Raw genomic sequence first — 18,970 nt, 5'->3', positions numbered from 1 at the left:
GCTGGAAATGCAGAAACAGGTGGGTCAAAGTAGTGATGTGGGAGGCTGAACTAATTATCCTTAGCTCAAAGTACGGTGTCTGGTACACAGCAAGCATTCCACAAGTATCTGTTGGTTAAACATTAATTCCAGTTCAATGAATATTTATTTGGTCTCTATTCCTAGCACTAGATTAGGAACTGAGGAAACAAAGTTGAATATATCGTGTATTTTTTTTTCAAGAAGTTCACAAAGAAATGCTTCTTAAAAATACAATGGTTTCCTTTCAAATGGTAAGAATAAAGTACTAGTTGCCATTTTTTAAACTTTCAAAATTTTTAAAGTTTCCTTATTTCTTAATGTATATATTTGAGGTGAACAACATGATTTTTTACATACATATACATAGTGAAATGATTAATACAGTCAAGCTTATCAACACATCCATCTCCTCACAGTTACCTTTTTAGGTGTGGTGAAAAATAGCTGAAATTTGCTCTCAGCAAACTTCCAGCATGAAAATATAGTATTAACTACTCTTATCGTGCTCTACTTTAGATCTCTAGAACATATTCATTCTACATAATTGCCACTTTGTGCTCTTTGAACAGTGTCTCCCCATTTGTACTACTTCCCCAACCCTGGTAACTACTGTTTTACTCTATGTTTCTAGGTTCCACTTCTTAGAGTCCACATACAAGTGAGATCCAACAGTATTTTTATTTCTTTGTCTGGCTCGTTTTACTTAACATAATGTCTGCAGCATCCATGTTGTTGCAAATGGCAAGATTTCCTTCTTTTTCATGGCTGAATAATATGCCACTGTGTATAAATACATCTATTGACAAGATCATGTGGTTTTTATTTCATTCTGTCAATGGAGCATATCCCATTGATTGGTTTGCATATGTTAAAACCATCTTGCATCCCAGGGGCATATCTCTACTTAGTCAAAATTGAGACTTGAATCATGAGATGAAAAAGTTTAAGATGACTATATGCGGAAACAGAGACTTTCACGTTAATCAGGGGACCTTTATGAAAACAGAATGGTGAAGTTTGTGAATGGCTGGTCAGAGAACTTCTAACCAAATTTTTATTCAGTGTCAAAGAATGGGACCTGGAGACCCAATAGGCTCTGACACCACCTATAATCAATGAAGCTATGATTTGTATCCTAGTTACAAACCCTTTCGGAGCTCTCTTCACCTGTATTCACTCTAGCACAACCTCATGCTTCCTCTCTTGAGATTGTTCTTTCTTTACAGGGTTTTTTTCCAAGATGTTTTGTTTCCATTCTGGAATCTTCACTCGACCCATCAACTTTACAAAGAGCTCATTCTCTACCTCTTCATTTTAACTAAACCTGTTGTCTGAGAAAGACACAACTGCTTCTCAGTTTTGTTAAAAGGAAGTTGCTCATTTCCCTATGCTACAGGCACCAGCCACAAGGTTGATATTCTCCTAGCTTCTTACTATATTTCTTTTTATTTTTTTTATTTTTTTTTATTTTTTATTTATTTATGATAGTCACAGAGAGAGAGAGAGGGGCAGAAACACAGGCGGAGGGAGAAGCAGGCTCCATGCACCGGGAGCCCGACGTGGGATTCGATCCCGGGTCTCCAGGATCGCGCCCTGGGCCAAAGGCAGGCGCCAAACCGCTGCGCCACCCAGGGATCCCCTTACTATATTTCTAAGTCATTTTTTGCGTATTTATGATAAAACGTTTTCCTCATTGGCACCAATCTTATCCAGCTATGAGACAATATGCAGTTGACCCTTGAACAATGCAGGGCTTAGGAACACAGTCAAAAGCCACATGTAACTTTTGACTCCCCTCAAAACTTCATTCGGGTACCTGGGTGGCTCAGTTGGTTAAGCTCCTGACTTCCACTCATGTCATGATCCCAGGGTCCTGGTATCAAGCCTTGCATCAAGTCCCACATGTTGCCCCACAAGGGGTTTCATGCTCCTGGCTCAGGGAGGAATCTGCTTCTCCCTCTCCCTCTGCTCTTTCCCCTGCTCATGCTCTCTTTCTTAAATAAATGCATTTTTTAAAAGTCAACAGATATTTTGTATGTTATATGTAGTATATGCGGTATTCTTACAACAATCTAGGGTAGAGAAAAGAAAATGTTAAAATCATGAGGGAAGAAAAAAATACATTTACAGTACTGTATTTATGAAAAAGTCCCCACATAAGTGGATCTGTGCAGTTCAAACCAGTGTTTTTCAAGGGTGAACTGTACTATTGTCCTCAGAGTCTTTCACTGACTACTTGATTTCTTCTCATGTATTAGCAGGTTTCCACCAGCCTCTTCATCTTGTCCCCATCTCAGTCCCTCAGGCCTCCAACACTGCCAATTTCACACGATGTGGCTGTGCCATTAGACAATGTGACCTCAAAATGCCTAAACTCCTTACAGCATCTAACAAGTTCCACAATCCACATGAGAATCTTACTACAATGACCTCAATTAGATTCTTCAGTTATATATAGCACCTTCCACTTCTGTGATTTTCTTAAACTAGGAGCTATTGATTTTCATGCTCTAACTCAAATAGCATTTGAATTATCTGCTTTTTGAAGACTTCAGAAAGTTAATTATGAAACGATCTAGCCTACTCCTTTCCTGGGGAATAGAAAGAATAGTTCTTTGGCAGACTTTTCTATATTATTCCTGAAATTTGGCATATTAAAATGTCTCTTTTCCTGTAATTTTCATCAGTTTATTTTTTCCAGGAATTCATCCATTCCCATCTAGTTTCCTGATTTCTCTGAATAGAGTTGAATAAGGTCATTCTTAAAATTCCTTCAAAGTTCTCTGTATTGTGGTCTTTTACTCATTTCAAGTCTAAATTGTGTTTGCAGTTTCTCCTTTTTTGATTTAGTAGATTAGTGATTTTCCTTTTCATTTGCTCACTCTCCTTTTCATTTTTTCCTCCTTTTCCATTTTAGAATAATTTTTTTCCTTCTTCCAAAAGCAACAAGTCCAAGCTGTTTTCAATATGTTTACTACATACATATGTGCTTGTGTATATATGTATGCATGTATAGGTATATATGTACATATATATGTAATAACATTTTAAAATATTTTTCTCATTTTAAAATATTTTAAAATGACATTTAGTTTTGTAGTAGAAAGGAGTGAGACCAGTGTATATCAGGCAGTTAGAATGCCCTTTAAATACTTTGTACACAAAGTGAAGATTCTATTGGAAATATTCTACTTTTCCCACTTTTATTTATCAAGAGTCTGCACATTTTTAACTGTGCGGTGTTCGTTTATTCACCATCTGAGGGATGAACCTATCTGTCCTGCCTAGAACCTTCCTTAGGGCAGTCTGCATTTCTTTGTTTCTGAGACTATAAACAATCGGGTTAAGCAGAGGGGTCAGCACTGTATATGTGACAGCCATCAGCATGTCCTCACGGAACGAGTCCCTGTCCTTGGGCCTCAAGTAGACAAAGCCAGCAAATCCATAGTGTATGCACACCACAGTGAGGTGGGAGGAGCAAGTAGAGAAGGCCTTATACCTCCCCTTGGCAGAGGGCATCTTCACGACGGTGGACACAATGAAGACATAGGACATCATAATGAAGACAAAGCTGCCCACCAACACAAAGGCAGTGAATGCAAAAAGAACCATTTTTTGAAAAAAGGTGTAATCACAGGCAAGGCAGACCACAGGTGAGATATCACAGAAGAAGTGCTGGATGATGTTGGAGTCACAGAAAGACAAGTTGAATACAATGATGACGATGCACAGAGAAACCAGGAACCCAGCCATCCAAGAGGCCATGATGAGCTGAAAGCAGCTCTTATGGGTCATCAAGATGGGGTAGTGCAGCGGGTTGTGAATGGCAATATAACGGTCATAGGACATGGCAGCCATGATGAAGCAGTTATTGGCTCCCAAGCCAAAGAAGAAAAACATCTGTGTGGCACACTCAGGAAGAGAAATGGTCTTACAGTCTGCTAGCAAGTCCGCTAACATGCGGGGTATGATTGCCATCGTGGTACACGTTTCTGAGAAGGACAGGCCGCAGAGGAAAAAGTACATAGGGGTGTGAAGGTTGTGACTGAGCCTGATGGCCACCATTACGGACACATTTGCGGCTAGGATGGTCACATGGGAGAAGAAAATCATCACAAAGAGGAGAGCCTGCAAGTCTGGGAAACTGGAAAACCCCCACAGAAGGAATGTGCTCACTGTGGTATGATTGCCCATCATTCAATAGGCTCAGTAACTTTCTCCGACAGGTGTAGACATTCTTGAGGTCAAGATTCAAGATTATAAAAAGCACTGAGGTCACCTGGCCTTTAATCCAGGGCTCCTGTCTCCTGACAAGACAACTCTTAATATAGAGAGCCTGAGAAATGGGAGTTCAATGAACCTGGCTGAATTCAAAGCCAGAGTGATGAGGAAAAAGATTCTAGTAGGAGAATTTGTATAAATACCCTAGAGTACACTGAAAAATTATTCGAGGAACCCCTTCATTTATCATTCCTTTCTGTCCCCTACAGTCAGAATCGGCAAGAAAGAGAGAAATATGAAGGAAAAAATGCTTGTTTTCTCACCTACAGGTATATGAGAAGTAACAGGTAAAAAATGCTTATGTGATCTAATCCTAACTTGGCGTACAGAAGTGCCTAATGATGTCGACTGAATAATACTACTTTAAGAGGTAAAAGATTTTGAATGGCTTCTAAACATTCTTGGAATCTCTAGAGTTGCTCTGCAGAAGGCAGTGGCTACTTAGCTAACAATTATGCCAATGAGTAGATCTAATAAATGAATTCATCATCTTGAAGTTTGTCCTGGTTTCCTATTTACAACAGTAAGCTGAAGCAGGAGGTGTCAATAACTGTCTCCCATTCAGGCAGATCTTAGAGGCAACATGGTAATGGAGAGACTATCCCATCGTGGATGGCTTATTGGTGTCCATAATGTCCTGATGAATTCTTGAGCTTTCAGGAAAACTTCCAGGACATTTTCTAACTGATCCACTGATGGAAAGGGCTGCCTTGCAGCACAGCTATTATTAGAACTCAAGTTCTTCAGGTTCTTTTCATCACTTCTTAAACTATCCACTCTGTGTGTGAGATGACAGGATGAAAGTCACCCAGAGACTTCCCATACAATGTGGGGTTTGGTTTCAGGCACTATTGTCTGGGAAGGAAAGGAAAACAATGAGAAGACATCAGTATGGAGTTGAAGGTTGGGGAAAGAATGGTAGGGACACACATTTTGTAGGATCCACAAAGCTTGAGGAGAATAAAAGAAAATATATCTTTAGCTAAAAAGTGTGTATGCTCTTCGTGTACTGAATTAGTGGGTCAAAAAAATACAAGGGAGTAATCAGGTAACCAGTATTAACTCAGCATCTGAAATATGCTGGTCTATATGCCATGCATTTGATAGAATTTTTCTCACCAAATTTCTTCCTGCAACTCTATGTGGCACATATGTTGATCCTGATGTTACAAAAATTGACACTAAGATTCAGGTTGCTTAATTGGCTATCAAAAGCCAATACATTAATCCCACAAATATTTATTTGATCACATAACACACAATTGCCATAACTGCTCCTATAATAGAAAGCATATCTGGGTCACCAGGGGAGTGTTCTCGAGAGTTCCATAGCCACACATCCATCCCAAGTTTATGGCAGATGTTTGCAAAAGGAGAAAAGAAAAACTTCAGGAGAAATTGGCACGTGTAGATTTTGAAACTGACTGTGATTCTGCTACTTTCTTTTTCCATTTGTATTGATTATAAATCCTTCTTTCCTCATAATATGTGAGGGAACTAGTGCTCCCCAAAAAAACTGACTTTAGGCAAAAGATCTTTGTTATTTGATTACATTTATGAGCTTTCTATTGATATTTATTCTTTTTACAGTTCTCTCATATCTCATCATTTCATTTCTCTGGAAAACTGTTCTTTGAGAATATGTCAGAATGGCATCATGCCCATTACTTCCAGTCACTCTCCAAGGGGAGAGTTTGAAGGAGATGTTTTCTGGCTCAGGGTTTTGTGATTAATTCACCCTCCTTGGGCTACAGCACTTCTGTAGACTGAAAGAGACATCATAGAATTCTTTTCCTGAAAAACCCCTTTCCTGGTTTATCTATGCCCCCACCCTTGCTAGAGATCTCGTGGATTTAGTAGGTCTAATTTCTCTGAGTTAGCAGTAAGATCTACAAGAATTTGAGGATGTTTCTTGATGTAAGCCACCTGACAGACTCTTTTTTGTCCCACCACCATATCGAAACCCTGTACTGTGGACACTGTAAACCAGTCTACCTCCCAAGATGTACATCAAAACCATGGCCAATCTGGGGACTGCTGGGACCATGTGTGTCACTCATCATTCCCCACCAGCCTGAAATGGAGAATTTTCCTGGTAGCTATGCTTAATTTGTGCCCATGGGGCAATGTTCAAAGGTAAATATTTATAACCAAGTTTTGGGAAAGTGCATTTAACTTTCTTCCAACCCAATGAGAGTAAAATTCAACTTTGAGTCAGGTTTTCTACAATTTTCGGAGAAGATATTGATATTTTAATGGGAAAATAAAGGAGTGTTTTATTGACTTACAGGTATGAATTCTGATAGGAAATTTAATAAAATATACACAATTTAGAGGTTCATAGGTTTATTTTCTCTGATTGTAAATGGCTTTCTGAGCTCATATATATGTATATATACACATGCATGTGTGAGAAAACTTATTTCCTTGGTTCTTTCAATGAGGCTATAGTATATACACCAAAGAAATACTTGTTTTTAAAAATCACAGCTGTTAAATGTGAAGCCCAATGGTCACACCAAATGGTCAAAGGGAAAAATATATGTGAGGAGGACACGCAAAGAATCAAATGACCAATGGTTTATAGTGAAATGTACAATTACATAATAGGCAAAATACAGAAATTGCAGGACAGTATAAATGCTTTTTATTCTTTCCTGCTTAATTCTTTTGATACAATAAAATCATCAAATTAGCCTTCAAATTAGACCTGGAATTAATAGGATCTATTTTGTAATGGGGTAGGGAATTGAGCAGAATTAAAGGAACCTCTGTTCAAACCCAAGCTTTACTTCTACTCTGTTCCTATGTGCGAGTAACCACTTTTCTCCTCTATAACGTGGCCGTAAATACACCTCCTTGAGGGGCTACAATGCTATGCACATACACTTACCAGATAAGTGCCCAGTACCTGCTAGTTCCATTCCCATTTGCTAAAACATTACGTGATGTAGGGGCAACTTTTCTAGCAGAGGCTCAGCAATACTTGCCTGCTCACAAGTTACCTGTAACACTGTTCCTGTTCTTCTGCTGAAGCAGCTGTATGAAGTCCATCCCTCTCGGGCTGCACACTTGCCTTGGGGTGGAGTTTGTTTCTGCAGCTCTCTAGCCTTTCGTTGCTTCATCTGTGTGCTAATTGTGCCAGGAATAGAAAACAACAGCCTTTATCTCCATCCACTTGTACCCTTAGTATAGTCAGTACATTTATCAACCCCCACAACTACTTTATTATTGGTGGGTAGAGCACAATGTTCATGATAAATAGAAATAAAATAAAATTCCCATCTTATGTCAAAGAAGAGTCCCATTCAAACTCTTAAAAAGAAGAAAACAGTAAGCTGTATGAGTAACTTATGCTCCTGCACCGTTTTATACAATTCCTTCTCTAATGTCATTTAGGGATTAGTGTTTAAGGCAATTTGCTCCTTAAATGATAGTGATGAGTTCACTCTGTCTGAAATTACAAGGTCTCTTATATCCATAGGGTAGTATCTCCTCTATGCCTTACGGTTGGAGCTGAGTTCCATAAACATTCCAAAGAGAGTTTTGTGGTCACCTGAGACTGTTACCCCTTGACACTGCTTGGAGTTTCTTGCTTTCCATTAGATACCAAGAGGATTGTTCTCTGTGGACCTAGAGCTCATTGTGATGTCCACAAAACATTGTTTTCATTTTGATCTAGCATAGTGATTTTTCAATGAGGTTTGCTCTTACATGAAAAAACAAATTAAGTATTTGAAATTCAACTTGTTCAAATACATTTTGGAATATGAACAACTCCCTCAGTTATTTTACTTGCTGCTCAATGCCATTATTTTCATAGTTTTGAAAATATGTCAAGTCCTGGAGGTCTTCTGTCCTATATGCGGGCTAGGAAGGGAACCTATCATACAGCCTGTTGCCCGGGGAATCAGTCAGAAGAAAGGTGGGGGAAAAGGATGAATACAGAATGATTGTTGCAAGTGCTTCCTCATGAAGTAGCTCCTCTGTAGAAGGCTTTGTTGAAGAGGAAAATCCGTTGAAATTTAAACGTCCATTGACTACAGTGCCACTCAAATTTTTTTCCCAGTATTTCATGAAATTTGTAAAGCATAAAGATATGCTGTATCAATTATCTTGTCAGCATCTGTGTATCCAGTCTATAGATTGTTCTGAGTATTATACTGTAGTATAATTAACAACCTCCCCAAATAAACAAACAAACAAACAATCCCAAATCTTACTGGACTTAACTGAATTCCTGCAGGCTGGGCTCAATAGAGATAACAGACACATGGAACATCTTGTTCATTCTGATCTGGATGTTGATGGTTAGCTGTTGTCTGAGAACTTATATTGGGATTCAGCCTTTCTGCATGTGCATGGTGACTGGGTACTGTGGGTGAGTGTTCCATGACAGCCAAGCGGATGCCAAATCAACTCTTGTGCCCTATCTCACTTGTACTGTGTTCTTTTCATTCAGACAGCCTTAAAGTAACACCAGGGTTCTAGGAGATGAAAAGAAATTACAACCCTTGATGGAACAGTGACAAAGTTCTGGAAGAGCATGTGGAACTGGAGTAATTGCTGTCATCATTTTTGGAAAATACATTATACCACACATTAAGAGTTTACTATATTTGCTTTATCACATATCTTTTGTACTTCATCCATCTATTAATTCATCTTATACATGTCAAGGGAAATTGCAGACATCAGTACACTTCCTCAATACTTTAGTACACATATCAATGACTAGAGTTTAATACTTACATGTTTTTATTCTATGGAACTCTATGGAAATTTATGTAAAGTAAAATATGCTAATTTTAAATGTAAAATCACTATCAATTGGCAAATGCATCAACCTGTGCAACTCAAACACCTCTCATTATGTAGAATATTAGCAGCAGCCTGGGAACTTCCCTAGGCCCCTTCCTAGTGAGCCCTAGCTCTCCCTGATAGAGACACTCATTGTCCTGATTATTTTTTCACCACGGCTTTTCTTGCAGGTTCTGGAACTTCATATAAATGGAATCAAACCTCACACCCTCTTTTATAAGGTTTCATGATTTTTGTTTTTTAGTATATATGTATCCTGCAACTTTGCTGAATCCATTTGTTTGTTGTAACAGTTTTTTATAGAGTCTTTAGGATTTTTCATATATAGAAACATGTTATCTAAAAACAGATTATTTTATATCCCTTTACAGTTCAGATGCCTTCTATTATTTTTTTTAATCTTACCTAATTGCTCTGGCTAGGACTTCTAGAACTGTGTTGAATAGAAGTGGTAGGACTGGACATCTCCAACTTGTTTCTGATCTTACAGGAAAACCTTTCAGCTTTTCATTATTAAGTATCAGGTTAGCTCTGGGCCTGCCGTACATGGTCTTTATTATGTTGATTATTGCTTCTATATATAATTTGTTGAGAGTTTTATGTTATAAAAGGATGTTGAATTTTGTCAAAGACTAGTTCTGCATCTATTGAGATGATCTTATCATTTTTATCCTCCATTATTTTAGTATAGTGATTCAGATTATCAAATGAGAAGGCAATCTGTGGAGTGGGAGAAAATATTTGTCAACCATATATCTGATAAGGCATTAATACCAAAATATATAAGTAATTCATAAATCAATAGCAAAAAAAATGATTAAAAATGGTTAAAGGAACTGAATAGACCTTTCTCCAAGATGACCTACAAATAGCCTATAGATTTATAAAAAGAGTGCTCAACATCTCTAATCAACAAGGACATGCAAATCAAAGGCACAATCTATTACCATACTCCTGTTAGAATGGATATTCTCTAAAATACAAGAAATAGCAAGTGTTCGGATGTAGAGAAAAGGGAACCCGTGTACACAGTTGGCAGGAATATAAATTAATACAGCCATTATAGAAAACAGTATAGAGCTTCCTTAAAAAATTAAAACAGAACTACTATATAAACAGAAATCTCATTTCTGGGTATATATCGAAGGAAAAGAAATTAATACCTCAAAGAAATATGTGTACACCCATGTTCATTGCCACATTATTCACAATACCTAAGATGTGGAAATAACCCAAGTGTTCATTGATAGATGAACAGATAAAGAAACTCATCTATTTACACAATAGAATATTATTCAACTCTCAGGAAAAAAAAGGAATCCTACCATTTGCAATACTGTGTATGAACTTAGAGGACATAATGCTTAGTGAGATAAGCCAGAGACAGAAAGAGAAATACTACATGGTATCTATGTGGAAAGTAGAAAAGCTGAACTTAGTGAAATTAAAAGTAGAGTAGTCATTGCCAGGGGTTAAGGAGTAGTAGAAATGGGATGATATTGGTCATACAGTACAAAATTATAGTTAATGTACAACATGGTGACTACACTTAATAATGATGTATACTTGAAATTTGCTAAGAGTAAATCTTAACAGTTCTCATTACAAGAGAAAAACTTGTAACTGTAATGCTGGATGTTAACTAGATTTATTGTGATGATCATCTCACCATATATACATATATCAAATCATTATATTGTATACCTAAAACTAATGTAATGTTATATGTTAATTATATCTCAAAAAAATGACCAGACTAAGAAAATTGAAAAACTTAACACTACACCTTGAAGAACCAGAAAAAGAAGAACAAAGTAAGCCCAAAGTTAGGAAGAAGAAAGGAAATAACAGTGATAAGAACAGAAATAAAATAGAGACCAGAAAAATAATAGAAAAGATCAACAAAACTAAGATTTGATTCTTTGAAAAGAAAAATAAAATTGACAAATCACTGAGTAACTAATATAAAAAGAGAAAAGACTCAAAATAGAAATGAAAAAGGATGCAATACAGCTGATACTACCCACAAAAATAGAGGATCATAAGAGACTGCTATGACCAACTATACACCAACAAATCGGAGAATCTATAAGAAATGGATGAACTTCTAAAAACCTACAAGCTGACAAGACTGAACATGAATAAAAAATCTGAACACCAATGAGTAAGGGACTGAATCAATAATCAAAAAACCCTCCAACAAAGAAAAACTGAGGACCATATGGTTTCACTGATGAATTCCAACAAACCTTCAAGGAAGAGAATATGCCAAACTCATTTTATGAGGCCCACATTACTCTGATATCAAAGCCAGATGAGGACGCTACAGAAAAGAAAATTACAAGCCAATTCCCTGGTGAAGACAAAAGCAAAGACTCTCAGTAAAATACTATCAAAACCAGTTCAACAGCATGTTAAAATGACTATATCCTGTGATAAAGTGGGATTTATCCCTGGCATATAAGAATGGCTCAATACATACAGATTATAAATGTGATGCAGCAATTAATGAATGAAAAGTAAAAATCTCATGATCATCTCAATAGATGCAGAAAAAGCATCTACAAAATTCAACATAGTTTTATAATAAAAACTTTCCACAAATCAGGAATAGAAGGAATATTACCTCAATGTAATAAAGGCCATAAATGACAAGACCATAACTAAATCCTACTCAGTGATGAAAGATTGAAAAGTTTCCTCTAGAAATAGGAATAAGGCGACTCTTAGTACTCCTTGTTCAACATGGTACTAGAAATCCTAGCCAGAGCAATTAGGCAAGATAAAGAAATAAAAGGCATCCAGAGGTGCCTGGGTGGTTCAGTCATTTAAGCATTCAACTCCTGATTTCGGTTCAGGTCATAATCTCAGGGTCATGGGATCGAGCCCCACATGGGGCTCCATGCTCAGCATGGAGTCTTCTGGGGATTCTCTTTCTCACCCTCTCCTTCCCCACCCCCATCCCTCACCCCACTTGTGTGAGTACTCTTTCTCTCCCTAAAAGAAAGAAATGTTTTAAAAAGGAAATAAAAGGCACGCAAATGGATGGAAGAAATAAAACTGTCACTATTTTTAGATAACATGATCTTACAGATAGAAAATTCTAAAGACCATCAAAGAACTGTTAGAACTGATAAATTCAGTAAGTTGCAGGGTACAAAATCAACATATAAAAATCAGTTGTATCTCTGTATACTAACAATAAACTATCATGAAAAATTCTGTTTTATCTAAATATACAGTAAGATTCCTGGATTTTGTACAGAGAACTTCAAAAGGTAGAACTTACTTTTTTCAAAGATTTATTTATTCATTTCAGAGAGTATGAGAGTGAATGGGAGATGGGGCAGAGGGAGAGAGGGAATCCTGAAGCAGACTTCCTGCTGAGCACAGAGCCCGAGGGGAGTTTGATCCCAGGACCCTGAGACTAGGACATGGGCTAAAATCAAGAGTCAGCTGCTTAACTGGCTGAGCCACCCAGGTGCCCTGGGAGGTGGTTCTTAGAAAATTAATAACAATGAATAGTAATTTTATATCAGTTGGTTCTAACAATACAAGAAAGGAGGGATGGAGAAAAGAAGGAAAGAGAGAGGAAAAATGGAGGGCTGAGAGAAGGAACCATGGAAAGAGAAATGAAACATGTAAAGAGGAAAGAATCATGAAAAAAAATCATGAAGACTTACTCCTGTGTGATTTAAGATGGGAGGAGATGGATATGTTAATTAACTTGATTACAGGGATTATTTCACAATTGTGTATATATATATATATATGTCAAATCATAAAGTCTTAAACTTTAAATATACACAATTTCTATGTGTTAATTATACCTGAGTATTGAAAACAAATCATAGAGAAAACTTGAGAATCTGGATGATTTAAATTTCATCCAGAGATTATTTATTTTTTGCTTTAGGCAGGCATTTAGGATGAAGCAGAACACTTTAATCCAAAATGGTATTGAGGTTACTGGATGCTGGGTTTCAGTCTTTGTGATTTGATTTGCTCCTGCTCTGAGTGTTCCAGTTGAAAGCACAGGGTTTTTACTAGGACCTTTCCTCTTTGCTGGACTCTGCACTACAATTTCCCCAGCCTTACTGCTTTAAAAATCTGTTTGGCTTATCAGCAAGTAATCCGAGTTAGATGCTTTTTAAACTTTATGTTATTTTTCATTTAGCAAATTCCTCAAGATAAATAAAAAGTGATACAGAATGGTGAGCTCTGAGTATGGCTTTCTTTTTCTTTTTTCTTTTTCTTTTTTTTTTTTTTTTTTTTTTTTTTTGCTTCCCAGGATCATGGACACTTACGCTATTTTTTTGCTTTTGCAGCCCTTGTATATCTTCAACATTTTTAATGAGGGTGCTGTCCATTTCCCACTCTTCTCAAGAGAACTCTCCCAGTTGTTTACATTTATTTATTTATTTATTTATTTATTTATTTATTTTATTCATGAGGGACACACACACACACACACAGAGACAGAGAGAGAGAGGCAGACACAGGCAGAGGGAGAAGCAGGCTCCATCAGGGAGCCCGATGTGGGACACCATTCTGGGACTCCAGGATCTGCCCTAGGCCAAAGGCAGGAGCTTAACCGCTGAGCCACCCAGGTGTCCCAAGTTGTTTACTTTTAACACTAACTTCCTTTGGCTATAATTCTCCTTGAAATTCTTGTTTATAAGCATTTACAAAGCAACTAATATGCTGAACTTTACTGAGAGAGGCCAGATTTTAGTCACACTGTATTTACCTCAAGGACTTCACTGGCTGAGTGCTGCAGTAAGGACAAGCAGGAATGGCTTCTCAGGATGCCCTGTGCCTGGATCTTCCCACCTGTGTGCCCCCCCCCCCCACTTTGAATTACACTTTTTGATATAATTGTCAGTTCATACGCAGTTGTAGTTAAGTAATACAGAGTTCTTATGTACTCTCAACCCACTGACTCCTAATGGGGACATCTTGTGAAATTATTGTATAATATTGCTGTTGACATTGCTATAATTTTCTTTATCTTTTTTGTAACAAAGTACTATTACAGTCTGTGTCTATTAATTTCCATATCTTAAATCTTAGTGGGTCTGTTTGTCATTTGCACTTGTTCCCACATTTGCTACTTCATTTCCTTTCTTGCTAGTCGTTATCTTTCACTGTGTGCTAGTTATTGCATTTGAATAATTGTTGAGAGGAATCATTGAGACTTGACTCCTTGGCTTATTCAGTTCACCTTGAGGCACCATCTGTTCTTGACCATCTTATACCCAAGTTCAGGGCTTGAAATACATCTCCAGGGCTGCAAATCTGCTCGAGACTTGGTCATTTCAAGGTTCCCCTTATCCTGAGGATATATGTGAGGTATATCATTCAGAGCTGTCACCTGGGCATGTCCTAGGTTTTGACTTATCCTCCTCTCATCCCAAAAGAACACTAGATCCACAGCCTGAGTTGGTAATAACACTTCCTTCTGATTTGCCAAATTCTCTTATGGCAAAAACATTTTTATAAACATTTTTAAAAATACTTTTTATGAAAATTATTTACTACAACAATATATTGATACATTTTTAACAAATAGAGATGCAACACGTATAACAAAAAAGGATTTTTAAAAATATTTTAAAATAATCTCTATACCCAATGTGGAGCTCAAACTTACAGCCCTGAGATTAAGAGTCACATGCTCCACTGACTGAGCCAGCCAGGCACCCCAAAAAGCATTTTTAAGTATTAGGTCTACTTCTCTGGGTTCTCACAGTTTTTGGTGAGGCAATTCCTTATTATCCTCTAATGTGGTATATAAGATATATTTAACATTTTATCATTTGTTTTAGTTGTGTTTACCATTGGATTGGTTAAAATTATTAAGCCTGCCATTGCCCCAAAGGTAATATGCATATGAGTAGAAGATTACAATTGCACATATGTACCCAGGTAGCCATATTACCTGATAAGATAAGGAATGCCCTCACCTCCTGCATCTTTGCTCTGATGTTATCTTCCCAGAAGACCTGCATTGACTCCTCTCAGCCCCTGACATGTCAGTCTTCCTTACTCTGCTCTGCTTTTTCTTTCTCCAAGCATGGCTCTCCTGATAACCTGAATCACCAACTTCTGTATATCATTGCTATAAGATGCTACAAGATGATTTTCATGAGGGCAGGTTTCTCTGCATGCTTGTCGCTTATATTCCCCATAGCCTAGGACAAACCCCGGAATATAAGATCATTCCAGTATAATTTTTTATTGTGATAAAGAACGAATAATGAATGAAATGATTAATGCCCTATGAGTTAGTCAGCAAAAAGATTTTGTGTCTGAAACACTACTGAGAGGGGGCAGGAAAAGTAAATAAATGTGGTTGTTGTCAGCCTATAAAGGTGGTTAAGTCTCTGCAAGAGTGCAAACATTCAGAAGAGAGACAGTCCAGTTCCCTCCAGTTTCTTAAACAGGATGAACTTGACCATGAACTGTTCCAAGACTTCGTTCACTCCTTGTCCCTAAGGAGGCCAGGAACCCTACTCATTTCTGCAGAGGAGCCACCTGTCCTAGGCCGACACAATTCACAGGTCAGTCAGGGGCATCCCATCCTCTTCACCTCTGGGTACCCCCATATGGTGACTGGGCCAAAGATTAGGTACCAGGCCAGAATTTCATGGGTCCACAGAGTCCATCCTCAGCAAATAACCTTCCTTCAGGATAAACAATTCCACCTATTTTCTATCTGGCTCCACTTGGTCACTTCCTCTCAGATTTACTCTGTCATAACTAGAGTTATCACACTCATTACAGGATAAAATGTTATTTTTTTTAATTTATTTTTTTTAATTAATTTTTATTGGTGTTCAATTTACCAACATACAGAAAAACACCCAGTGCTCATCCCGTCAAGTGTCCACCTCAGTGCCCGTCACCCATTCCCCTCCAACACCCGCCCTCCTCCCCTTCCACCACCCCTAGTTCGTTTCCCCGAGTTAGGAGTCTTTATGTTCTGTCTCCCTTCCTGATATTTCCCAACATTTCTTTTCCCTTCCTTTATATTCCCTTTCACTATTATTTATATTCCCCAAATGAATGAGAACATACATTGTTTGTCCTTCTCCGATTGACTTACTGCACTCAGCATAATACCCTCCAGTTCCATCCGCGTTGAAGCAAATGGTGGGTATTTGTCGTTTCTAATGGCTGAGTAATATTCCATTGTATACATAGACCACATCTTCTCTATCCATTCATCTTTCGATGGACACCGAGGCTCCTTCCACAGTTTGGCTATTGTGGACATTGCTGATAGAAACATCGGGGTGCAGGTGTCCCGGCGTTTCATTGCCTCTGAATCTTTGGGGTAAATCCCCAGCAGTGCAATTGCTGGGTCGTAGGGCAGGTCTATTTTTAACTCTTTGAGGAACCTCCACACAGTTTTCCAGAGTGGCTGCACCAGTTCACATTCCCACCAACAGTGTAAGAGGGTTCCCTTTTCTCCGCATCCTCTCCAACATTTGTTGTTTCCTGCCTTGTTAATTTTCCCCATTCTCACTGGTGTAAGGTGAGGATAAAATGTTATTAAAAATGGACACACTCTTCAAGGTTTGAAGATACAATAATCCTAATTTATGGCAAAGAACAGTGTTTGCAGAAAATATGTGAATTAAATTTTAAAAAGATTTCAACTGATAAGGTATTTTTTCACATGAATCAACACGTGTTTCTAATTATGAATTTCGCTTCATTAAAGTAACTCAGTATGGGCCTCTGATTTATAATTTGATATCAAAAAATTCACCTCCTTCATTTATTAGAAAGCTCTGCACTGGCTAATAACATGGACATATGTATTTAGTCCATAGACACTACATCCTTTTATTATTATGGTATATTATTATATGAAATAATAATAGATTTCATTAAGAAAATGTTTTTCTGCCAAGTTCTCATGAATGGCAGTGCAGTGACTAGGGATTTTCTTTTTTAGCAAGGTCCTCCCCAGCAGAGTGGCCTCATGAGAAAAAAAAATCACAGTGCTCATGCTACGTGTTCATTTTCTTCCTACTTGCCTTCTTCTGAATGTTTCCCCAGGCAATAGCTTCCCAAGACCTGACATTCCCTTGTCCTGTGTTTAGGGCAGAGGAGATCTGAGGGACTTGGCAAATTTTCAGGTTGATAAAATAATGATATTTTACTTCTGGTAAAGATACTTCCCCTGAGGGGATATCTACATCCCAAGATATATTTTTTTAAAGACTTTTTTTTTTTTTTTTTGACAGCACAAGCAGGAGGACTGGCAGGCAGAAGGAGAAGCAGGCTCTCTTCTGAGCAGGGAGCCTAATGTGGGACTCAATCCCAGGACCCTGGGATCATGACCTGAGCCAAAGGCAGTTGCTTAGCCAACTAAGCCACCCAGGCACCCCACCCCCCAAGGTATATTTTTAACTAGTTGAGTTTCTATCAGTTTGATTGTCATTCAGAAGAAGTGCAAACATCACTGGAAAGCCTCTCTGGTAGGTCAAGATTTAAAAACCTTTTTGAGGGCATCACACTGGATACTAGATCTACAGAGCACAAGACTTCTGCTGTTTAAAGCTGTGATCTCTAGATAATGGACTCCAGTAGCCCAAGAACTCTCACTAAAATCTTCACAGTACTGAGCTCCAGCTTAAGGAGTGGGGAAGACACAGCCTTTTATGTAATAGGAGACTCTAATGTCGGGACAATTGCCTGAAAACTTATCCCTGAATTAGGAGATACATGAACTCACAGGAAGAACTGCAAAAAACCATATTTGATTTGCAAGATTGTACGTTCTTCCTCCAGCTTAATACCTTATGATTTTAAAGGACTGGAAGGTGATCTTCCTTCTGTGGAAGGTAGGAATTTTAGAGTTGTTTCCCTCCCTACAATGAACATTTTCCTATTTCCTCTAGTAATTAAGTACCCATGGTGTTAATAGCCTCTTAGAAGGTATTAAAGTAACTGTGGCCTCAGAAGAGCTGGAAATGAAGAATGTTATCAATTCCCTACTCCTGGTAGGGAATCCAAAAAACTCCACAGAGGAAGATTTGGACAGCTGAAAACAGAGACTAGGACAGTAAATTCAAGGCAAACACTGGGTTAATAAAGAGGGTAAGGCTTGGGAAAAACAAAGAGAAGGGCTGAAAAACTGGCTAAGCATCTTGCTCTCCAGTTCCTACCAGGGTCACCAGGAAGAATGGAAATAATCTCATATTGGCATAATCTTATATCACTACTATACTAGAATGAAAAAAATCCAGAATTTACTATCAACATACATGACAAGAAAGTATCATGAAAGTCAAATGTTTTCAACCAAAAACAATGAGAAAGGTTGTGCAGGGTACATACACCCTCACATCCTAGACATTTCTCAGAGAGGGCTTGCAAAAAACTTGTAGTGGATATGAGCAGAGACGTGCTGTTTTTATAAGGCTCCTCTAGTGATATTGGCATGCCCCTTAGTAGTTGATCACTTATGTTGGTCAAATGTGATTCAGTACTGCAGTAAATAAGGATCATGTCTAGACTTCACAGATGGTAGTCCCTTTCTCCTAGTCTTTCAGCAACCACTGCTAGAGTTATGAGAAATATTTTGTTTGTTCGTCCTTGTAAATAAGCAAGAATATAGAAAGCATCTATACATGTAACTGTTAGTCTTTTAAAGATTGATGTTACTTAAAGGTTGATGTTATTCTTTTAAAGATTTATTTATTAACACACATGCAAGTGGGAGAGGGGCAGAGGAAGAGGGAGAGAGAATCCTCAAGTCAGATTCCCCTCTCAGCATGGAGCCCAATGTAGAGCTTGATCCCAGGACCCTGAGACATGACCTGAGCCAATA

The 18,970-nt window shown here is 37.9% G+C and overlaps 1 protein-coding gene across 1 annotated transcript; it reads right to left on the bottom strand.

Annotated features, from left to right (window-relative positions):
• Positions 1-3,249: 3,249 nt before the first annotated feature.
• LOC112927016 (olfactory receptor 10T2-like) lies at positions 3,250-4,218 on the bottom strand. Its single transcript, XM_026008152.2, has one exon. The coding sequence runs from the start codon at positions 4,216-4,218 to the stop codon at positions 3,250-3,252; it is 969 nt and encodes a 322-aa protein (XP_025863937.2).
• Positions 4,219-18,970: the final 14,752 nt, after the last annotated feature.

This window comes from Vulpes vulpes, chromosome 11 (assembly GCF_048418805.1).
Source record: "Vulpes vulpes isolate BD-2025 chromosome 11, VulVul3, whole genome shotgun sequence".
Lineage (NCBI taxonomy): Eukaryota > Metazoa > Chordata > Mammalia > Carnivora > Canidae > Vulpes > Vulpes vulpes.
The sequence above is the reverse complement of the archived record's forward strand: the minus strand, read 5'-3'. Positions and strand labels throughout refer to the sequence as shown.